Source organism: Hyaena hyaena, unplaced genomic scaffold, assembly GCF_003009895.1.
Source record: "Hyaena hyaena isolate Hyena2069 unplaced genomic scaffold, ASM300989v1 scaffold_549, whole genome shotgun sequence".
Classification (NCBI taxonomy): Eukaryota; Metazoa; Chordata; class Mammalia; order Carnivora; family Hyaenidae; genus Hyaena; species Hyaena hyaena.
The window spans coordinates 592234-617512 of NW_024081180.1; the positions used below are offsets into that span (position 1 = coordinate 592234).

Consider the following 25279-nt stretch of genomic DNA (forward strand, 5'->3'; position numbering starts at 1 on the left):
ATTTTTCCAACATCTTAGGCTTTAACCAACTTTTGTAAGTTCAGTTGAATCAAAATGAATTTATTTCCAACATAATCCTTCTCTGTATTGTGTAAGCCAGTTCTGAGTCAACATCTGTGTCAATTCTAGGATATAATTTAGAACCATGACATACTCAATTTATGCTGTGAAAAGTTTTATGGAGTTGTGTTCAGTATTAACAGTATTCCTATCTCTAAGACTGTAAGACATTATTTGTTTCACTTTTTTCATTTTTGACATGGTTTTCTGTTTATTACAACAAGGCAAGTACTCCTCTCACAGTTTTGGGGTTAGATTCAGATTCTTAGGCAGTTTGTTCCTTCTTCCTTCCCATTTAAATTCATTGAAAACTACTATTTTCATGGCTATTTGCCTCCAAAAGCAATTGTTCATAATTGAGGCAGATTTTCCCTTGTAGGAATTCACAGCTGTGAAGAGAAAGTTATCTTTCCCAGTGGGTTAATAAATAGGCTTTTGTGAGAATTTACTGGAATATTTTTCCTGATGAAAGAGTCAAAGACTAAGAGTCTGTTGTTCTTGGTGCTCATGGAACCAGAACACCTGCAGCCGAGCATTTACACTTGGGAAAGCAGAACTAATGTAAGGTCTTCTTTCATGGAGGCAGTAGTTTGAAAGCAATGATTTTTCTTAAAAATTTAAAATTCAGACATGACCTTTGTCCCAAATTAGAGGCTTGAAGAGTGAAAGCTCATTGAAGTTGCAGTCAAACTAAAACTCACATTAACACCATTTCCTATATACTATAGCTTTGTACATTCTGCTAATGTACACATATTTAACTGGGAAATATGAAGCCTTTTGCTGTGTCCACTAATTTGTTTGTGTTAACACTTCCCTTTCTTGTTCCACTTTGTTTCTTAGTCACCCAATTCATAAAAACGCCATTTGGGAGAATGCATCTCTGCTATAGGAAATCACTACTCTTTCTTAGTCTAACCCAAGCTACTGTCAACTTAATTGCATCCGTTTCCATCCTAGACTCGCTTTTCTGTGTACTGAGGTTAGGAGCACACATAGTAAGCTAACCTTCCTGTGTTTAAATTTTGGCTGTTACAGTGGCATGGCCTTGAGTGAGCTATTTATTCAATCTCTGTCTGGGGCTTCAGTTTCCCTCTGTAAAATGGGGATACTACTGTACCTCTATGCTTGTTCTGAGGACTAATTAACATTAGTTAAAACCTCCACCATACATATCCTCATTGTCTAGTCCTTTGCCCCGTTTTATTTTTCTTTATAGCACTTATCACCACTGGTTCTATATTGTTCAGTATCTTTCTCTCCTAACAGGAGTGTAAACTCAGCACAGTTTTCTTTTGGTCATTGTTGTAGTCCCACACCTAGACAACCTGACATAGGTGGTGGTTAGTAAATACCTGCTCAAAGGCTGTATAGATGCTGGATTAAGAACCAACTTTTTCCTGACAACTACTGACCTTAACTTTACTCTGCACCCCCCCCCAACCCCCCCATGGCATGACCCTAACATTTCCTACTCCTATATTTCCACTTAATCCAGGTTTTTTCATTAGGCCACTATTCACTTTAAAAAGATAATCTGGGATTTTAGAAACAAAATAAAAACTAAATTCTTATTTTGCAAAGTAAAGGATAAGCACAAAGAAAATGCAGATACTGTTTTCAAAGGGAAATATTCAGTACTATATAGTAAATTGAATCGTATGTATACTTAGATAGTTTGAACTTTGGTTTTAATATAACAGACCTACCTATAAAGAACCACGGACATTTCAGATCAGGTAAGGAATACTACTTTATGACTAAAGCACATATACTTAGTTACAATTATATATACTTAGTTACATATACTGAGTTACAATGAAGTTTTTTCTTTTCTCTTTTGCAGATTAATGACACCAGTGAGTGAGATCAGATTTGTCCACAAGGAGATGGGTATAATACCAAGCTGGGGCGGTAGTACCCGCCTAGTTGAAATAATCGGCAGTAGACAGGCTCTCAAAGTGTTAAGTGGGGCCCTCAAACTGGATCCAAAAAAAGCTTTAAACATAGGAATGGTTGATGAGGTCTTGCAGTCTTCAGATGAAACTGAATGTCTAGAAGAGGCACAAGAGTGGCTAAAGCAGTTTATCAAAGGGCCACCAGAAGTAATTAGAGCTTTGAAAAAATCTGTTTCTTCAGGCAAAGAGCTTTGTTTCGAGGAGGCATTACAGAATGAAAGAGATCTCTTAGGGACAGTTTGGGGTGGAACTGCAAATAAAGAGGCTATTGCTAGGAGAGGAAAATTTAATAAATGATTTTTAAGAATATGATGTACTATAAGAACTCCAATAAATATTTGTAGAATTATTAAATAGGAATACCAGGCTGCACTTAGCATTTAATAATTTTTTGAATATTTGAACTCACTGACCTGAAAATAGTTTTCAGCATATTTGGGTAATTATCTAGTAATCTAGAATATTTGCCTAAAATATACAACACTTTTGGCTTAAAATGATCAATTACCATAGTTTTAGCTTGTAACAAAAGACCAGTTTTTAAAAGGAAAAACCTCTCCACAGAACCTATTCCTGGGTTATTTTTCATGGTCTCTGTTCTGTCTTACCTGGAGATAATTTACAAAAATAACTTAATGAAATATGCACTAAAGAACAAAAGTGGAAGAGGGATCAGGGAACAGGCTAACAAGGAGTATCATTTTCTTCTGCTTTAAGCAGTGGTAATAATAGGTAAAGAATTGGGGAGAGGTACTTGGGTGACTCAGTTAGTGAAGCATGCTACTGTTGATCTTGGAATTGTGAGTTTGAGCCCCACGTTGGGTGTAGACATTACTTAAAAAAATAAAATAATGTTTAGAAAGAACTGGAGGGGTGCCTGGTGGTTGAGCATCCGACTCTTGATTTCAGCTCAGGTCATGATCTCATAGTTCTTGAGATTGAGCCCCACATCAGGGGCTGTCCACACATACCCTGCTTGGGATTCTTTCTCACTCTCTCAAAATAAACAAACTTAAAAAAAGTTCTTCTTTTAAATAAAAATGCATCTTACTACCCTATAAAGTTTGGAGCCTTCTTTGATAGTTCAGTAATTAGTTTTCTATTTTAAATAATCTACTAAACAACCGTAACTATCATGTGGAAAGTCTACTGACTCTACAAAACTGGCCATTCATTTGTATGCCATGGGATTTCTGAACTAGTAGTAAGTACTACTGTTTAGTTTACACGGTAGTAAAATTTAACTTTGCATCAAATTTCCTGACATCAAAAGGATTCATGCATTATGTAACATACATTTGCATTTTATATCAGGTTTCTAGTTTTTTCTGAAAAGTAGCTAACCTTTCTTTGAACTAGCTGTATTCTGAAAGTACATTTGATAAAAAAGCACAACTCACACTTTTATGATCTCAGTGACATAGGCTTTAAAAAACATAGAAGTCAAAGAATGAAGTCCCAGTTCTAACCTATCACAAGAGATAAGATAGTTTCAAAGTAGTGACACTTTTTATTTGCTATTTTAACATTCAATTCACACTTGAAAAATATATTAAAAATAACTTGCATAGGCTTCAACATGATCCTACTGTTTTGAGTTAAAATATATTAAGACAAACTCACACTCCCTTTCAGAACCCAATTCTGGATTACCAAGTTAACCCAGGACTTGCTGTCTTGCCATAGGTTCTGCTTTTTGTGTGAAGTGAATTTGTGTCTACTAATGCTGTTTACAAATAAGCCTCTCATTTAACCTATTAGTGTCAGGCCACTAATGAAGGCTGGCAAGGAAAATCCAAAACATGTATGGTCTCTACTACCAGTCATGTAAGAAATTTAAGTTCTTGGGCTTTTGGTTTATTCCCATACATACTTGTTCCATGTAATTGCTTGTAGATTCTGTTTAAATATTCCTTATGAATAAATCAAACTTTTCTGAATATTCCTTATGAATAAATTAAACTTCTCTGAGCAGATGACTAAGCTGAATAACCACCACTTCAAACCATCACCTGTTTATTAACCTTAGGCCACAAATGTCAAAATGTTTCCATCCTCTTTCCAGACTCAAACAACAAATTATTTTTGATAAACTCTAGTATTTATTAAATTATAAATTCTGTAATCAAAAAGAAAAATGCAGATCAAGAGAAACCTCAAACTACAAGGACTAGACAGCAAAGCCTATGGGAAACACCATGAAGTATGTTACAGACAAGATTCTGAAACATAAATTATTAACTGTTTTCTTTACATTTCCATTTCAGTAACTTTACTATTTCATAGTTGTTATTCATCTATTTTAAAATCCCAAATTCACTTCTATTCTCATTATTACGCTTCCCGTTCATACTGATAAACAGACATCTCATAGGTGCCAAATTTTAGTAATGGTTTTACGTCAATCCATGCAGGAAAATAAGACACAGTGCAAGAGTAAGATGAGGACTGTTAATGCACAGATAATACACACACACTGGCCAAAGAACTGAAGAAATTTTAAAAAACTATAAAATAAACAGACCTCAAGAAAACTGGGTTATTACTAAACAACTCTCAACTATTAACGCCCGAGTTCCTTATATTAAATAAATTCCTCAACAGAGACATGTTAGACATTTTTATTACAGGTCTGTCCTCCCCATACCCCTTCCCACCCCAACTCCCAAAATACACTACTAGGGATGCGTATAATGTTATGTGGGCAGAAATTTACAAATAACCATCTTAACCTTGAGCATGGAGCTGAAGATGTTTTTGTTTAAACTTCAGTTACTGTGCACTGTCCATCGGGCCTTCTAGATCTGACACCAGCACTCACTGTTCCACCCCCTGCTACTGATAGATCAGTTCCTGATCGATCAGATACTGTCTGATTTGCATTAGGAACCAAAAGTCTCTGTTGGGTCAAGGAGTGTTGTGCAACAAGCGCAGATACATCCTCACTATCGCTACTGGCATCTGATTCGGTTTCTTCAATGGAGGTGTCTGGTGCTGGTACCCTGCCTGAAGATGGTGATTCATGATCTTCTTCTCCTTCCCCCCTATGACTCCTTTCAGCTATGCCGTCTCCACTGAGTTGTAAATGAGCAAAAGAGTCTTCCAGAGAAGTGCTTGCATCAGGGGATGGAGTTGTAGGGCTTGTTAACTGACCATCTACTGATGTTAGGGGCCTTACAGAAGACACTAGAGGCTGAACAGAAGCTCCACTCTGTGCTGATATACTGTCCGCTCCATCTGCAGAGCTCTCTCTCGCTAGGTTTACAGTATTAGTGTCACAGTCCAGCCTAAGTCCGGCTACTCCCTTCTTTGGTATATCTATTATATCCCGCTTAATCTTCCTGCGACGTCCATGTTCATTTCTCCTGTATTGAACCATATTTTCAAGATCAGCAACATACAGAAACCCAGCAATTAACATTTCAGTGCTCTTTTTACCTTTGGAAAATGCATCTTCCAACTCTCTACTAGTGCGCTCATCATATTGCCACCACCCATTTCTTCCTTCATAATACCATGCATATTCACCGTTTCCTCTGCTTGCCGCCTTGAGTTCTTCTGGTGACAATAAGGTTGGCTTGTCAAGGAAATCTTCGGGAATTTCTTGTCGACAGAGGGCACATCGCTTTCCAAGCCATGAAGCTCCCTTTACGCACAGATAGCAGAAAACATGCTTACAAGGCAGACTGACTGGATGAACACATGTTTGCAGGCAAATGGCACATTCAGGGACAGTTAGAGAAGGTGCAGTATTAGAACAGGATTCATTTGCTTTCCTGTTCGTAGGAAGCATGTTTATTGAGTGATCAATCTCACCACAGCCAGCCATCCTAAGAAAATGAGAGAAAATACATGTAATATTAAAATTGTGTTTCAACTCTTCCTATTGTAATTCAACTCAGAAAAACACTTATTAAGCAACTATTGTATATGTGTACTACGTACTAGACAATAAGGAACAAAATTGAAAGAGAAAAAAATCTGTGTAGAAAAATCTTTTTGATTTTATTACATTAATTTTTACTCTGGGGGAGGCATGAGGCACACAAATAAATGTTAAGCCAAAAATTAAAAAAAAATACAACTGAAGTATAGATTTTAAATAAATATACCATTTCTATTCAATCACAAAACTTATGAGATATAAGTAAATGCAAAAACTTAAAAATGTACATTCCATTCTAGACTGACTTTTCCAATCAGTGTAGAAAACAGACACAGAAAATGGCTAAAAGTAATTTAGATTACAATTACAGAATGTGACAATTTTGTAGTCCTTTACAATATTACTGATAATTTTGGAAATGCTGCCATAGGTTATAGTTTTGGTACCTGACAAGTAGACCATATGAAATTAAGATTAAACCTGAAATCCTACAAATTCTCTACTCCTGTATATTTTAAAAACACTGGTTAAACCAGTCATTTCATTCCTCTTCCATGAAACACTCTTCTTGTGATGGCCTTTCCTTGTTGCCTTTTTCTAAACCGTTATTTTCTTCTTGCTTACTCTTTAAAGATGATCTCATCTACACCCATGGCTTCAAGTGCTACTTATAAACAAATGACTCAGAAATTGGTATCACAGTCCAGGTCTCTACTTTCAGCCCTAGATCTAGATTTCTAATTGTCTATTTTAGAATTCTTCCTGGATGTTTTGAGGGCAAAAAAAAACCTGAACACATAATCTGTTTCTTCCTTATTTACTCCCTAAAAGCTCCCCACTCCTGATGACACCATTATTCACCTGCTTTGTTAGGCCAGAAATCCATCACTGAAACTACCCTTATCCAACTCTTCTCATCCAAAACATCCTACTCTCCCGAATCCATCTACTATCCATTTCTACCCTTCCCTAACCATCAGGTAAACACTTTACTGAATTATTGAGTATGCCTTTTAATTGGTCCAGGCTTACCTCTTTTGCTTAAAAAGGTGATTTTTAGGATAAAGACCAGAATCTATGTGCAATGGTCCTGACCCCACCACCCCACCAGCCTCATCTATTAAACTTCTCCCTGATCAGGCTACTACCTCCAATAAAAGGATTTTTCTTTATATGAACGTTTCTTCATTTCCTGCCTCCCATATCCCCCATGGACAAATTACTACCCATCTTATACCCCTCTTGAGAAACCCTCCATGACTAGGTCAAATCATCCTATTTTTTTAACTTCTTACTGCCATGTATTTCTCATTCCTAGCACTTACCAGAATTGCAATGTTACGTTTATGTGTGTGATTATTTTGTTAATGTCACCCTTCCCCCGTAAGTAGGTAAGCTTTTTAAAGGCAGGAAGCAAGTCACTTTTGGTTCATCTCTGTATTCTCATAAAAGACCTGGCAGATAGAGAACACTCAACTATTAGCTAAGAAAATGAATATGTTTTGGAAAGAATATAATACCATATTATAAAACATGTTCTTGAGTTTTATTTTACTTTAAATAATATTAAATTAAACCATTGGAATTGATAAACTTTTTTTAAAGCATTTACTTGTATATACCTTGGGAATGTATAAAAATTCTGTTAGTGAACTTAAAAATCAGTGCTGAAGCAGCATACTGAAAACTATAATGAAAAATTGCAGATGGCCAAGGAAAAAGGATAACTTGAATTAAGGCAGCTGTTATACAATGAAACCAATCCTACATAAGAACTCTAAAAACCAAAGTCTCTCTCTCTCCCTTATTTTGTACTCTTCAGCACTCAGTTAAACCTGTAGTCTAAATTTCCTAACCTACAAATCAGTTTATAAAAATTAGATAAGAATAGCTTAAAAAAACAAAAACACCTCACAAAACACTTTAGTAAGTGTTCACTAAAGCTTCATTCACTAAAGCTCCATAAACGTTACAAACATGTAAAGCCAAGATTTGAGAAAATGACACGAATATTGTTACCCTGAAGCAGAAGATGGAAAAAAAAGGGACAAGATTTGTCAGACTGGATGTATTGGGCTTAAATAATGACATAAGATTTGTTAATTTCTGCTTTATTCAGATGAACATCTATTTAAAAACTATTATAGCCCATATGTAATGCTGAATATTGATGGATCTAAAGAAACACACCTACTTTGTTAAATAAGGAAACATTCATGCAAGCAAGCAGTAATCACAATATGGCCTAATTCTTGCAGTAAAGTGTTAGATACATATTAAAGGTAATGAGAGACAGATAAGAAGATGGACATAGTCTAGAAAGTTTGGAGTGCAGAGGAGTAGAAGAGATTAAAGGCAGAGACATGTGCATAGTACTGAGTCTAACCATCGAAGAGTAAGAGATGAAGCTGTAAAAGTAATCAGAAGCCAAACATGAAAATCTTTTTGTGCTCTGCTAAGGAAACTTCTGATTTGATTTTACCCCACAGTACGAGGAAACCAGATATTTCAAAGAGGGGAGAAAATGACAGAGGGAGTAGACCAGTAATACGTAAAAAGAGAAATAGAGATAAAAGATCTCAGAGATTGGCAACTATTAATTAACTGCTGCTTAAAATGAGTGACAATCTCTCTCTACCATTTGATTGTGTTTTAAACAAGGAATATTTCAAATTTAATCACCATTAAGGATCTGTTTTTTTCCGAGATCAAGCATTCAAAAATGGGCACAGCAGTTGCAAAAGGGGTAGTCAGTAAAAATGTTTATGCTCATCAAAACCTGAAAAAACAATGCTCTTAGACTTTTATCACAGCCTATCTGTCCAACAATCCATTCTTTTTCTGCATCCTTGGTTCCTCAATAGGCAAGGTTCAAAATGATAGCAAGTTGTTGAAAGGACTGTACTTAAATAGAAAAGGACGCAACATACAAACGTAATGGAAAAAAGTGATCACTATGAAATATTTGATTTCCAAACTTTTTTTCAACCTTTAATTGCATTTCCAATCAACTCCTTTACCAGAAACTCTAGTTTACATAAACTATTAAGTACAACTTTTTCCCAACCTATGGTAAATTCTACCAAATATGAACTTTTCATATGTATTAGGCACTTATAGAAGCTTCAAAGTATTTTGAGATAAACTCTCACCTTCAAAGACCTTGTAACTGAAGAATCTAAGTTTTAAGTGAAAGCACCTGCTTAACTGGTCAATTAATGCTCCTCACCCATTTCCCCTAAAAAGAACTAGCTGTTCTTTATTAGGCTCTCCACAACTCATGTGTTTCTTAAATACAAAATATCTTAGTACTTCCCAAAGTAGTGAGAGACAGGGTACCACATATTTCAATTTACATTTGGCAAAAGAATGAGAATACTTTTATCTGCTCCAGGTAACTTTACATTTTGGTTAAGAGTCTACATACATTAGTTTCAATTCTGCCAAATATAAGCTGCACCTAATGTAACTATAAGAGGTTTTTTAAAAAATCACACACTCACACCATGCTTCTGGGTCTTCAGCTTTCTCATTAGTAAAATGGGGATAATTCATGTTCAACCCAAAATTATGGTAAATACATTAAATGAAAATGTCAAACCATATTTGAAAGCCTCTTCTTTAATTCATCAGGTCCTATTGCTACATTTAAATATCAGTATAATTTTTTGGTAACAAAAAGAATTAAAATTAGCTATAGAATGGGAGAACAATTAATATGTATATTCTTATTCCCTTTCAATTTAGGTTAAAAAAATTGTCAGTGAAATTCTTTTTCAAAATTTTTTAATGTTTATTTTTGAGAGAGGCAGAGAGAGAGAGAAAGAAAGACAGAATGAGTGGAGTAGGGACAGAGATAGAGGGAGACTAAGAATCCTAAGCAGGATCCAGGCTCTGAGCCGTCAGCACAGAGCCCAATGTGGGGCTTGAACTCACAAACTGTGAGATCATAACCTGAGCCAAAGCCAGACACTTAACTAAGCTACCCAGGCGCCCCAGTTGTCAGTGAAATTCTTGAAATTTTTAAAAATTTCCATTATTTATTTAAAGCTCCAATTAAGAAAGAGAAAATAGGGGTGTCTGGATGGCTCAGTCTGTTGAGCATCCAATTCTTGATTTTGGCTCAGGTTATGATTTCATGGTTTATGGGAACAAGTCCAGTGTCGGGCTCGGGTCTGTAAGATTCTCTCTCCTTCTCCCCTGCTCATGCACATGCAGGCTTTCTCTCAAAACAACCAAAAAATGGAGAAATGGGCAAATACTCATCACTACTCAGGGAAAAAAAGTACATATTCTTGGAGACATGAAATGAATAAACACCCAAATTAAACCTGTAGGAAAAGCAGACAGAAGGGCCAACCACAGAACGTTGGAGTATTCCAATATTTACAAGTGAGGAAAAAGAATCTACAAAAGATGTTAAGAAATGGTCAGAGAGAGAGATGGAGAATAAAAAGACACCACTACCACAAAAGCCACAAGGGAGACATTTGCAAAACACAAGGGTTAAGCAAGGAGAGGACTTAAAAAAAAGTTAACTATTAAACTCACGATATATTTCTACTTTTATAGTGAAATGTATGGTGCAAAAGTTGTGAGCACAACACACAATTAGCTATTTTGATTTCCCAAAGACTATCAAGCCTCCTATCAACTACTTTTTACTCAGTCAAGACAAATTTCTTTCCCCTATTCCCCCAAAGACTGTTAAACAACTTTCTCCAATCTCTTAAGAAATGTCCTAGATTCCTTTATTAAGAAATTAGGGGGGGTGCTTGAGTGGCTCAGTCGGTTAGGCGTCCGACTTCGGCTCAGGTCATGATCTCACAGTTCATGGGTTCAAGCGCTACACTGGGCTCTGTGCTGACAGCCACCTCAGAGCATGGAGACTGTTTTGGATTCTGTGTCTCGCTCTCTCTCTCAGAAATAAAAGCATTAAAAAAAAAAAAGAAATTAGGTAAGAGTGAATCCTTTCAGTTTATTTTTATCTTCACTCTACCTTATCATCATTCTTCTTGGCTCAGGATGAGGTATGATTAGTTGTGTTCAAAGTTAACTCCTCAACTTCTGCTGTTAGTACCATCCCAATTCCCTCAAAGTTTTGGTTAATATTTTCTATCCTTAAACTTCAAAATCAACTACATGCTTAGTTTAATGGTCTCTTCTAGTTTCAATGTGTTTGATTCCACTGCATGGAATGATATGACCAACTATTTTTCTAAAACTTTATAAACTATTCATTTCCATGATGGTAGTCTCTCCCAATACTCCTTTCTGTTTCATTGTTATTCTATCTTCTCTAGATGCCTTTAAGTACCAGAATCTAGGTGGATGGCTCCATTTTCCCACTACATTGTGTGTCTAAACCATCTACTTAATATTTCAAAATTAAATATATATATACCACCATGATCCTCGAAATCTAATATCCAGAACCATTCCAATTATATTTCCAATCTGTATTAAAAAAAATCTACTTCAATCTTCTCCAAGGACCTGATATCAAACATGGCTAAAACTAAAGTTATCTGCTCACCTATACCTGCATCTTTTTATCTTGGACAAAACTTAAGAGCCATCCTTAATGCTCCCTTATTGCTTGGCCACTTCTCTTCTCCATGACTGAAACTTCTTTAGAATGTGTCCTGTTCAAATGCAAACTGGTGCAACCACTCTGGAGAACAGTATGGAGGCTTCTCAAAAACTAAAAATAGAACTGTCCTACACTCCAGCAACCGCACTATTAGGGGTTTACACAAAGTATACAAAAATACCTATTTGAAGGGTTACATGCCCTACAATGTTTATAGTAGCATAGCAGCATTATCATCAGTAGCTAAACTACTAAAAGCCATCACTATGTCCATCAAGTGATGAAAAGATAAGGAAGGTGTGTTGTACATATACGTACAACAAAATATTACTCAGCCATCAAAAAGAATGACATCTTGCCATTTGTAATGACATGGTTGGAGCTAGAATGTATTATGCTAAGCAACGTAAGTCAATCAGAGAAAGACATGCCATGTGATTTCACTCCTGTGTGGAATTTAAGTAAACAAAACATATGAACATATGGGAAAGTTGGGGGAGAGAGAAGAGAGGGAAACAAACCACAAGAGACTCTTAACGATAGAGAACAAACTGAGGTAGGTAAGTAGGAGATGAACTATATGGGTGATGGGTATTAAGGAGGGCCCTTGTTGTGATGAGCACTGGGTGTTGTATGTAAGTGATCAATCTCTTCCTGAAACCAACAGTGCACTGTGTATTAACTAAAATTATATACTTAAAAAAATGTGTCCCTTTCATTCCCAAAGCTTGTAACCCTAATTCTGGCCTGTTGGACACGCTTTTGTACAAAATACTAACCTCTCAAGTGGCCTCTCTGACTTCAGTCCTTTCTCCTCATCTTTTCTCAATCATGTCAAATTAGTCTTCTCTCCAATCTTCAATAATTGTCTACTGCCTACATAATCGAATACAAATTCCTAAGCACTGGCTTTCAAGTACACTGACATAGCCTTTAGAGTAAAACAGACTTAGTTAAAATCCTGGCTCCATCATCTATTCTCACTACACTAATCTAGAAGAGCATTTCCCAAACTTTTCCACAAAAGTAAGAATTAGCTGGTGAGTTTGTGTATATCTGAGTTAAAGTCCAAAAATTTGTGTGTTTAACAAGGACTCCAGGAGATAAGTCTCAGAGAAATTTGGAAAACACTGGGTAAAGGACTTCATCTCTCTAATTCTGTGTCTTCACCAATAAATGAGCTACTACCATTTTTCACAATGATTAAATTCAATAATCCAAGTAAAATACCCAGCACTGGGTATTGCTAAGTGCCTAGCAATACAGTAGGTACTAAATAAACAGTCACTCCTATTACTAACTTTGAAGTTTCTTTCTCCCCACCCCACTTTGCTACATAGGATTGCTTCCTGACTCTCCTAAGATGTCCTGATATTTGGGCAACTGTGCCTCTCCCTCATTTCCTTGGCTTGAAAAATACTTCCTAATTTTCTCAGTTTGTTAAAATTCTATTTATTTATTTTTTAAACATTTTTTATAATTTTTGAGACAGAGAGAGACAGAACATGAGCAGGGGAGGGGCAGAGAGAGAGGGAGACACAGAATCGAAAACAGGCTCCAGGTTCTGAGCTGCCAGCACAGGACCCAATGTGGGGCTCGAACCCACGAACCGCAAGATCATGTCCTGAGCAGAAGTTGGATGTTTAACCGACTGAAACACCCAGGTGCCTCTCTATTTAGTTCTTAAGAGCAAGACAAAAGTTCTTTTGCTCACTCTGAGCCCTTCAGGTGGACTAAATCCACTTAGTTCCACAAGCATTTCAGTGTTACCTCAATATGGCATTTTCCCCACTGTTTAATTAATAATTATAAATGTGTCTCACTTACTAGACCATAGTCTAGTTCCTTGATGGCCAGCACCTACAATATTTGACCTACAATATTAAAAAATATATATGTATATATACACATAACATGAACAGAAGTAAGAGATAAAGAAAGATATAAAAGATGAGCAAACATTTCTAATACATCTTTATAAACAAATAATGTCTTGCAATATTAGCATGTGACGCCGAATGTCAGAGGATCACAACTGAGTCAAAAGTTCTCTCTTACTCTCTCGCTGCAGGATTGTGGGTGATCATCTCTCATGCTTGGTCTCAGGATGCAGTGTTTGGCAGAAATAAGTGACTTTTCAGAGCATTAGAAGGTGCCCACAACTAGCACTAGTGTATTTTTTTTTTGTCACTTAAAGCATCTACGGGCAGTCCTTTGCTTTTCCATACACAAGTAAGCTTAGGAATGCTCTGCCTCATTGTAGGTCAGGCTGCCTGCAGATATAAACCCTCTCCTCTGCTGCCCAATTGCCAGTTACATTAAATACAGTATATGACAAGAGTATATTAATACTGTCCTATAAAAAAGTTTCCACTGAGCAAATAGATAGCAGTGATTCCATTAGTGACAGTGAAAGTCTTCCTATACAATAATCCTTCTCTCTTATCTCCCTCACACCAGCCACAAAAGTTGGGTTAATTTATTTTTCTTTATATTTTGTATTTTCTTTATTATTTTGTATTATATTACAGTATGTGATCATTTTTATATGAATATTTTAGGTTGTGGAACCAATCATCTTGAGTTTCCATTATATCTTGTCGGGAAATTCGCTTTGATATACAAGTGCTTTGGATTACAAACATGTTTCCAGAACGAATTATGCTCACACACCAAGGTTTTATACTGTACTATGTAAAGAAAAAGTAGAAGCTAAAAGACCTGGAGATCTTTCCAAATTTTTTAGCATTCTATAAGCAAATTAATTTGTCTTCAGTTTCATTCACTTTTATAGAAATTTTTCCTGATGAGATTTCTGGATATCTACATCAGCAATAATTTAATGAGAAATGAACTCAATAAAGTCTGTAAAGTCAATACAGAATGCTCCTTTTGTATAATTAGAACTAAATATGACATATACCTGGCTTATTGCATTTTATTAGTCCATTTAATTTCCTGCATCCTTGGGAAAAACCACAATGCCATACTTACATTTCTATTACAGATCCCACAGTTGTCTGTCACAAAAATAAAAGACCATCTTCACCAGCAGTCAAACAGTTTGTAGTATTTTCTCTTCCACTGCTGGTTCATTCTGTGCTGCAAGAGAAATTATTTCATCAACTTCTATACAGACTAATTAAGATCAATAAAATTAGTCAATTATGTATGATCCTTTAACAAAATTTAGTGGCAAATTTTATCTTAAAAATTAAAAAATTCAAAACAAGTATCCTTGCTTTTACCACTGCTATTCAACATAGCATTGAAAGTGCTAGATAGAGCAATTAAGACTAGAGAAAGATATGAAACACAAATATATTGGTATGAAAGAAGTAAAATTATTTCTATTTGCACAGATAGTAAAACTATCTCTATTTTCTATATAGAAAGTCCCAAATCCCAAAGAATCCTCAAGAAAACTAGTAGAGTTAATAAAAATTCAGCAAAGTTGCAGGTTACAACTTCAATATACAAGTCAGCTGTGTTTCTGTATCTAGCAGTCAACATTCCAAAAAGGAAATCAAGAAAGCATTTTACAAAATGCTCAAGACTTCCATTTACAATAGCATCTAAAAGAATAAAATGCCTCAGCATCAACTTACCCAAGGAGGGGAAAGATGTGTACATACACTGATGACTATAAACACTGCAGAAAGAAATTAAAGGAGCTAAATAAACGGAAAGACAACCATTAATGGATCGGAAGACTGAAGATGACAATACTACTCAAACTGATCTACAGATTCAACATAATTAAAAAAAAATTTTTAAATGTTTGTTTATTTTTGAGAGAGAAAGCGAACAGGGAGGTGCAGAGAGAGATGGAGACACAGAATCCAAAGCAAGCTCCAGGATCTTCTGAGCTGTCAGTACAGAGCCCAATGAGGGGCTCGAATTAATGGACTGAGAGATCATGACCCGAGCCAAAGTCAGACACTTAACTGACTGAGCCACCCAGGCATCCAGAGATTCAACATAATTCTTATGGAAATTCCAACAGTCTTTTTTGCAGAAATGGAAAAGACTATCCTCAAATTTCTATGAAATTGTGAGGGGCCTAAAATAAACCCAAAACAATCTTAAAAAAGAACAAAGCTGGAGAACTCACATATGCCAATTTCAAAACTTATTACAAAGCTAACAGTAACCAAGTCAATGTGGTATTGGCATAAGAACAGGCAAATATACTAGTAGAAGAGGCAGTCCAAAAATAAACCCATACTTCTATGGCTATTTTTTTAAAAAATGTTAATGTTTCTTTTTGAGAGAGAGACAGACAGAGTGTGAACAGGTGAGGTGCAGAGAGATGGGGAAACACAGAATCTGAAGCAGACTCAAGGCTCTGAGCTGTCAGCACAGAGCCCGATGCGGGGTTCAAACTCACAGACCCCAAGATCACGACCTGAGCCAAAGTCATATGCTTAACTGATGGAGCTACCCAGGCACCACTATGGCTAACAGATTTTTAAAATGAGGTGCCAAGTCCATTCAATGGGGGAAAGAACAGTCTCTTCAACAAATGCTAGGACAAGTGATTTACCATACACAAAAGAAGGAAGTTAGACCCTACTTCACACCATATACAAAAACTGACTCAAAATGGACCAACCACCTAAATATAAGAGGTAAAACCATATAACCCTTAGAAAAAAATAGAGAGGTATATCTCTATGACCTTGGGTTTGATAATAGGTTCCTGGATATATGAATGACACCAAAAGCATGAGAAAAAAAATTAAATAAATAAAAGATAAATTGTGGACTTCATCAAAATTAAAACTTCTGGGCATCCAAGTACATTGTCAAACAAGTTAAAATTCAACCCACAGAATGGGAGAGAATCTTTACAAATCATATACTGATAATATCCACAATATATAAAAGAATGCCTACGACTCAACAAAGACAAAAATTTTTTAATGGACAAAAGACTTGAATAGACATTTCATCAAAGAATATGGAAATGGCCAATAAATACATGAAAAGATGCTCAACATTAGTAGTTATTAGGGAAATGTAAATCAAAACCACACGTATTACCACTTCATAGGTATTAGGATGGCTATACATTTTTTAAAAAAGGAAAATAATAAACATTGGTGAGACTGTGAAGAAACTGGAACCCTTGTACACTATTGATGGGAATGGAAAATAGCGCAGCCACCGGGAAGTCTGGTAGTTCCTCAAAAAAGTTAAGCAGAATCACCATATAATTCGGCAATTCCACTCTCAGGTATATACCCCAAAGAATTGAAAACAGGGACTGAAACACGTACCTGTACACCAATGCTCACTGCAGAATTATTCACAAAAGTCAAAAGCTGGACACAATCCAAGTGCCCAATAACAGAAGAATGGATTAACAAAATGTGGTACATAAATACAGTAGGATATTATTCAGCCACAGAAAGAAATAAAGTTCTCATACATACTATAACATGGATAAGCCTTGAAAATATTATGTTAAGTGAAATAAGCCAGACACAAAAGAACAAATATTATGATTCCACTAATATGAAATACAGAAATTAGGCAAATTCAGACAGAGAAAGTAGAGAAGCAATTACCAAGGACTACAAAGAGGGGAAAATGGAGAGTTATTGCTTAACAGATATAGAATTTGTTTGAAAAGATGAAAAAGTTGTGGAAATATATAGTGGTGATGGCTGTACAACACTGTAAATGTAATTAATGACACTGACTTGTACACTGAATAGTGGTTAAGATGAGGAATTTTATGTTATTTTACCACAATGACTTTTTTAATTTTTTTTCAAGGGAAACAAGTTCTATACAGACAAAAAAGTTCATATGGAATTTTTCCATAGCCACTACCTTTCTCCAGGGAAGTAGTGTGTGAAGAGACTAGACCATCACATTAACCAGGACCTCCTGCTGCTTCTATGTATATCCAACTTTACAAACATTAAGCCAAACTTCTCTCAACATGACTCTTATCCAGGAAATCCAGGAGAAACAAAACATCATCTCAGCTATATCCTCTTTCTTCTCATTTAGTATGCACTCATTCCACTTCACAATACCCAGTGCAGGAGGCACATCGTACTACACAGAACTCAGAATCAAGTATACATGATGACTAAAGAGTTATGTAAGCCTCACAGCAAAGAACTGAATTCTTTCAGTTCCATGTGCCTTTCACAGTATAGAGGGGTTTAAGTGTTTAAAGATAAACATTTTTAATACATAGCCTTTATGTTATTACAAGCCACCTTATCTCACCAAATATTTAACAGAACAAACAATAATCTGTTTCAGAACCAGAAGATTTTCAACTGACTAAAAAAAAAAAAGAGTTCTTAAATTTCCTGACTTTTTGTTTTAGAGACTTTGGAAAACTTGGGTCTTTACATTAAATGGACTCCCATTTCCTTGATCACCACTGCCACCCCCCAGCCCTTTCACTTTACTTTCCAGATGCCTACAACTTTCATGACACTGCAGGAGACTCCATGTCTCTTGAAGGCTACTCAAAACAGAAACTGCCCATTTTCATGCACAGGACAGGAGGAAACATTCTAACATCATTACCCTTAACGAAAACATTATCTCTTTTAAGGCTTTACCATTGACTATATAATCCGCTAACAGCTGTTCTCCTTAACCTTTAAGGCACTGACTTAATTTTCACTGTTCATCATCCTCTTTGACAGTAGACATGGATGGCATCAGGAATTTCAGCTCAAGTGACAGTGATGCAGGTAGTTCATCAAATACAATTTGAGAAACACTGTTCTGTTTTCAAATCCTAAAATCCTAGATTCAATTAACTTCACTTCCCTGTACCTCCAGCAACAAAATATGATGTATACATTTGGAATTGGAGGCCATCTAAACTGCTGCCTCTCTAAAACCTTAATGTCACTCTCAGGTCACAAACTCGGGTCCTCCCAGCTAACTTATGCACTCATTCCCACACCTGTTTGTTTTTTTAATGATTTATTTTTGAGAGAGAGAGAGAGAGAGAGAAGGCAGTGTGAGCAGGGGAGGGTCAAAGAGAGAGGGAGATACAGAATCCAAAGACAGGCTCCACTCTCTGAGTTGGCTGTCAGCACAGAGCCTGACGCGGGGCTCAAACCCAGGAATCGTGAGATCATGACCTGAGCTGAAATCGGACACTTAACCAACTGAGCCAACCAGGTGCCCCACACCTGTTTTTTAATTTCACAAGGACCTCTAATTTCTTGCCAGCCTCTTTTTCTTTATCCAGGTTCCAGTCTCATTTTCTTTCCTGCCATTCTGGAGCCCAACCATTTTTGCTTCTTTATTAACAGAATCCTTGGCTCTCTCACATCTGTCTCTCAACTACCCATTCTCCACAAACCCCTTTTCTGCATGAATCTTAAAATGACATCTCAGCTTCCATGCTTTAACCAACAAATGCTGATGGAGAAAAACAGAAAATTCTTTTTTCTCATCCTCTATCCAAGCAACCACACCAAATTCTGTCAACTTTTATCCTAAACACCTTCAGAATTATCTACTCTCTTGCCATTGCTAGTGCCCTGGTTTAAATCTGTATTATCTCTCACTTGAACGACCGTTAGCCTGATTATCTTGCTTCAGTAACGCCCCTCAAATGTATTCACTAAGCCTTTGAGTGATATACTAAAAAGGCAAAATGGGCTCCCATACTGGCTCTCCCGCCAATCCCATAAAGGCAAAGGTCCTAAGACAGCATTCAAAGGCTTTAATGACTGGAAACCTAAATCTCTCTACAGAGAGATCTTACTTAGATCTCACCACCACTCTCACAGATTAATAGTTACACCAAATTATTCATACTTCTCTAAACCTCCCTTTGTAGTTCTGTACTTCCTCCTCTGGTATAATCTATCTACTTTATAGCTTATGAATGCTACTATACCACTTTCCTGACTACCTCCCAAAAATTGTTCCCTCCACAATATTTTGTACATTCTTCTATTACTGAACTTATCAATAAGTACACTGAAATTACTTGTTTGCTTTTGGCTGTTCTATTAAACCATGAATCTCCTAATGATAAAGACTGTTTTCTATCTCTGAGTGGCTAATAATCTGCCAATCAGTTTTTGTTGACTTGAAGTGATTATTTCTTGGATGAAGGAAAAACTTCCTAAAATAACTGTTGAGAGAAATAAAATATTGAAAAACTAAATTCATGTAACACAACATTTGACTTATGTGGACAATGCACCCAGCCACAAAACAATATAAAGATACCCAAGTTCTAATCATTTCTTTCAAGGACTTAAAATAAAATATAACAGACAGGAGTCACATTTATAAATTTAAGATTCAAGCCATCTTTATCTTTTGCCAAACACATCATTTACCTAGGCTTTGTTCACTGTCAATCTCCAGAATGAAGATAAAAACCCAAGAATAAAACCAGTTTCAGTAAATCTTTCAAGCTACAGTGACTTTTCCAATTCCTATATTCCATGGATAATTTTCCAAGTGGACTCTAAATGAATAATGGTTGCGGGAAGGAAAATAAAATAAAATCTATGTAGTATTAAAATCTATGTAGTATTCTAGATCCTAGCCATGCAAACTGTATCTCCAACCAACTACACTAGCATTTAACTGGGAGTCTTTTACAAATGAAAAATCTGGAGCCCCATTCCATACCTAAAGAATCAGATCTCCAGGTGGTTCATATGCATACTAAGGTTCATGAAGCTCTAGATATCCTCAAAACAATCCTCTGAGATATGACTATACCCATTTTATAAGTGAGACCCAAGGCCGTTAGAACTTAATACCAAGTCACAAAGCTATCAATACTGGAGAGATGCAATTCATACCCAAGTGTACCTTTAAAAAAACATTTTCTTCAGTGTACTGTATCTCAGAGAAAAGGTCTAGAATAGCATAGATAACACTGTTAGTTAACAGAATATGATGCAAGCTGTATTTGTATAATTTCAAATTTTCTATTAGCTAAATTAAGAATAAAAGGAAACGCAGAATTCATTTAAATGTTTGATTTAACCCAATGTATTTAAAACATTACCATTTCCACATGTATTCAATATAAAGAAATTATTAATGTGTTTTTTACATTCTTATGTGTGTATATACTCTTTTTAATTTGGTGCATATTTTAAACTTCTAGCACAGCTCAAACTAGCCATGTATCAAGTGCCCAAAAGCTCCATGGGGCTAGTGATTACCATAATTAGGCAATGCCTATTTAGAATGTTTTGCATATTAACAATTTTTAAAACTACAAAGCTGGAAATTTACTACCAGAATTGGTGAATAAAGTAAATGAACTCCATGTTAGTTTATATACACCTTTGGTGATAGAGATAAAAAGAAAAATTACATATTTTGTTGTCATCAAAATGGACTGGTTTCAGTGATACCAATTCTGATCCAAACTGATCCATCCACTATTAACCTCTGAGAATTACAATGCCAAGCGGGCACAACATAGGGCATAGCATGTAATATTCAGAATATGTGTAGTAGTCCTGAGAAAACCACATTTGAAACCAAATGTAGGGTTTTAAAATGAGGGGCGGGGAGGCTTTTACTTTCAATTAAAGATGTAAGATTGAATAGTGGAATTCTAACTATATGCCAGAATTAACTTGGTAAACATAAATAATTCAAACATACAGAATTCCTACTGCAATGAATGATTTGTAAATTATATGCCAAACTCAATATAATTTATGAATTACTATAGTAAAACTTACAACAATATTTTGATATGCAAATATCAATTAGTTAATGGGTTAAAGTTCTTTCTTTAGGTGAAAATTTATACAGAAAAGAACTATTAGGAAGAAAACATAAAGGAGAAAAGATTTGGAACTATGTTACATATTCTCACCTCTTAACAATTCTGGAAAAAAAAGTGACACTAAATTCAAAAATATATGAATTTAGAAATTGTGTGAATTTAAATTATTTACCTACTCAAACAACAAGTGAATAAGTATAACTGAAAATGAAGTAATACCATACTATTTATAATTTGTGACCACTCCACAAATTCACACTCCTTATTTACATATGCTGTGATCTTCTCTGAAAATATTTTAGGATTAATTACAATTCCACTGTGTCAAGTCAGTCACAAAGTAAAAAAAAAAAAAAAAAAATCATTTTCCCCACATGATAGATTCAAATAAATGATTATCTTTTTAAATAACTAATCAAAGAAAAAGATAAGCACATTAACTGTATTTGGTATTTTAACCAAATTATAAAGATTTAAAGGCTTCCTGTATTTTTCCAATTACTAACAGGTAATGTTTAATAAAAGTTTTTACTCTTTTTTATGCAAAATACACAAAACAGGAAATTTTCTATATAAAAGCTAACAGTGACAGAAAAAAACACTTAAAACCTTCCAATTTTCGGTATACAAATTTACAAAAAAAGGAAAAAACAGCAAAAACCAGTAAAAGAAGAAATAAAGTGAAAATTTAGTAGCTACATCTTCATATTTTTTAAGAAAGAGTCTCAAATTGAGAGAGGTAACTAAATGCCCTAATGTTTCCATTTTTAGCTTTCCCTCTCATCGCCTGCTAAAACTGAGCTTACAGAAAGCACAGGTCATACAGGGAAACAAAAGTCTTCTGTCAAAACCCATTTCATCTAAATGGGGGCTAATACTTGACACTACACTATTTTAAAGATTTATTTCTCTTATTGTTAAGCACTTCCCTTTAAACATTACTGAAGGACAATCCATGACCTTCACAATCTTCACATTCAAGTATTCAATTTTTATATCCCTCCCCAATCAAATGTAGGCTTTGTATTTTAACTTAAACAAAACATAAAATGTGAATGTGAACAAATGTTATTTTAATCTTACCAAGCAAAAGCTTCATAGCCTGCAGCCATTTTGTAAGTGAAAAAGGCAGTGTTGCTAATTATATGTGTGACCTTGGTCAAGTCATTTCACCCTACGCTATTATTTCTGTAATTCTAAATACTTTAATTAACAGACATTTAACAACAGGCTTTATTTTAATTAATCCAGAAGGTAATAAGCCACAAACACTCAACAGCCCATAAAGAAGCACAAGTGGCTGCAGCAGGAGGTTAATAAAGTGGTTTTCATACCCACAAAGATTATTCCTAATCCAGCCTGTTTAACAAATGCAGGCTCCTTAGACACAACCAGGTACCAAGCAGGGGGGATGGAAAAAATGGTCAGCACCCTCTGTTACACACACTGGAAAATAAAATCAAATATCCAGCTGACAATGTGTCAAGGCATTTCATGATAGTAAATGGTTAATACATAAAATAATATTCTCTAAATACATTAATACTGTGTAAAGAAAATAACTGAATACAACCTTCTTCTTTTATTCTGTCAAAAAATCATTTCCGGATCTTTAAAAGCAAATCTTTCCTATTTTAACATTTCACATTGGTGGAAACTGAAACAAATACTTTACCAGTGGATACTTGTCTCCTAAAAAGAAAAAACGCCATTTCCTTTTTCTTCCTCCTAATGACTAGCTATTTGGAAAAATAGTTTCCTTGGTTATTATAATTCTACCAAATTTTTAACAACCAGTAAGTAACAAAAACCTTCAAATATTTACTACTATTTTCATTTTGCCCACAACTAACATTGGCCATTTTAAACATAAATTCTAAATCAAAGAGCAGGCGTAACAAAATGCTCCAATTTAAGATACACAAGGCTAAAATAAACAAGGCTTTCACTTTTCTGGTTTTCTCTTTAAAAAGAGAGTTACTTGACCTATTTTCATGTGTTTTTAGAAACTCGGACACTCAAGACCGTATTTCCTGGTCACGAAAACAGCAAAGCCAACATTACAAGTCCTGTTATTTCTGTGGGTCGTTTTCTTCACGTGTCCTATGTTCCACGTCTTTTTAAGACTCTAAATATAGATTCATTTGCTTAAAGATAAAAAATCTTAAGTCCTCCAATTTCTGTAATTACACACCGCTTTCAATGCCAATGTTATACTTTCACATCCTATTTAAAAAGTACACACACTGGCAGGGAGGGAGTGAGCCGATGCACCTGAAATGTCAAGCTCAAAGACAACGCATTTTCTATCATTTCTTGGCTTTCTTCTTCCGTCATTTCCACCCTGTTCCAATATTACAAAAACATTACTTAAACAAAATGTAAGTACTTTCGAAACTTTAAAAGTGTCACTAAAATGGCACTCAGGTAAGGAAAAATTAAAAAAACATACGAAATGGTTAACAAGAGAAAGCTCCCGTTGCCAAAATGTTATGTGTAAACTGAAAACAATTCTGCAGCCTTCTCTAGACGCCTACGGAAAATAAAATAGCGACAATGGAAGACCCCTACTCTTTTAGACGGGTTAGGGGGTAGAGAGAGAACTCGCACCCAGCAACCAGTAGAACAAAGCAACAGCCTCCGTTTTAAGATGCCTGGAGGTTTTCTGGGTTTTGTTTGTTTGTTTTTGTTTTTGACTTCACGGGTATCAAGAGATCTCTTCATTGTTCTGATGCTTTAACAATCATCAAAACAATGACGCCTATGCAGCGCTGGGTTGAACCAGGGAAAGGTGGAGGGAATGCTCTTCCTATTAGGCAAGACCCAGACGCTGAGCAGGAGGAGAGAGGGAAAAGGAAGCAGCAAAAGACACTCCGGAAAAAGACAAAATGCAGGGACTCTACGCCCCAGCTGCGATTTGACCCAGGGCCAGGAAAGAGGCCTCCACACGGGAAACAGGGAGCAGTAAACCCTCCAAACAACATCGCCGCCCCCAAATCCCGAGGCCAGAAGGTCCCTGCGTAGAGGCCTGACACCGCCGCCAAGGGGAGAGGACAGCGACCTGGCTGCCACCGAAGGCCGAGACGAGGACCCCGGCGGAAGAGGCTGCGCAGTAATGGCCGCTGCTCCGCCTCTCGCACCCGGACCGTGACCAGCTCTGGGCCGTCGTCCTGAGCAGAGACTGCGGCGGCCGCGGACAACGCAGCGCCCGTCACAGTCTTCTTGCCTGCGACAGCAGCCTAGCTGGGGGCGGCGGGAAGGGCTAAACGGCTCCATCCCGCCTGGGTGCAGACCCGCGACCGCGCCGGCCCAAGGGCGTCCACCTACGTACCGGCCCCTGACCCCAGCGCCGCCGCCCCTCTCAGGCCCTGAGCGCAGGGCCGACCCGGAGCACGACGCGGCTGGAGGTGACGCCGCAAGCCTTTACGCCTCCTCGGGTTAGGATCCCGCAGTGGCTGACTTTCACCCTTCCCCGCCAGGACTTCACCCCGACTCCCACCTCTCTAGCCACAGCCGCGGCCGTCTCGCAGTCTTTTCTCTTCGGCCTCGGAGCCCGCAGCGGCCGGGAACGCGCGCGGCCGTCACGTGACCGCCCGTCGCGTCGCGGGGGCGGGGCCGCGCAGGGCGGAAGTAGCGCCTGGCTCCGGGGAGCTCGTTCCCCTCTCGCTGCGCCGTGCTTCCCCACGACTCAAGTCCGGAGCGAGCGGTTGGGTACCTGCTTTTTCTTGCCTTTGGAGACCTGCAGTTTCACTGCCTTGGTCGTTCTAACTGCTTTGTATTGTACTTTACGTGTAGTGCGGAAGATTGAAAGAATGCGGATCCACCAGAGGTCTGGCGCCGAGGAAGTAAGATGCATGTGGGACCGGCAGGTGGCAGAAACTCCGCTGCGAGCCCCAGGAAAAGCCGGTGAGCGTCTAGCTGGGTCTGGGGGTACAGAGTCCGTGGCAAAGTACTGTTTTTTCTCTTAACAACAACAACAACAACAACAACAACAACAAAAGGAGGCTTCTAAGACG

The 25279-nt window shown here is 36.9% G+C and overlaps 2 protein-coding genes across 5 annotated transcripts in view; one reads left to right on the forward strand and one right to left on the reverse strand.

Moving 5' to 3' along the window:
• Positions 1 to 2888, forward strand: part of ECHDC1 (ethylmalonyl-CoA decarboxylase 1) — a 48481-nt gene extending 45593 nt beyond the window's left edge. For both annotated transcript variants that reach the window (XM_039255845.1, XM_039255844.1), the window contains exon 6: positions 1907 to 2888. In XM_039255845.1, the coding sequence (XP_039111776.1) occupies positions 1907 to 2315 (409 nt within the window). In that variant the 3' untranslated portion in view covers positions 2316 to 2888. The remainder of the gene's footprint in view (positions 1 to 1906) is intronic.
• A 1209-nt stretch (positions 2889 to 4097) lies between these two features.
• On the reverse strand, positions 4098 to 24848 carry RNF146 (ring finger protein 146). 3 transcript variants are annotated; one of them, XM_039255849.1, is made up of 3 exons: positions 24763 to 24848; positions 14492 to 14599; positions 4098 to 5848 (listed from the first exon to the last, which is right to left on the reverse strand). In XM_039255849.1, coding segments are annotated over exons 2-3 (1071 nt in total). In that variant the 5' UTR covers positions 14494 to 14599; positions 24763 to 24848; the 3' UTR covers positions 4098 to 4779. The 3 variants fall into 3 exon arrangements, with proteins under 3 accessions (XP_039111780.1, XP_039111783.1, XP_039111782.1); XM_039255852.1 differs by having other exon boundaries at positions 14492 to 14594; positions 24763 to 24822; XM_039255851.1 differs by lacking the exon at positions 24763 to 24848 and adding an exon at positions 24595 to 24742.
• Between the last annotated feature and the right edge of the window lie 431 nt (positions 24849 to 25279).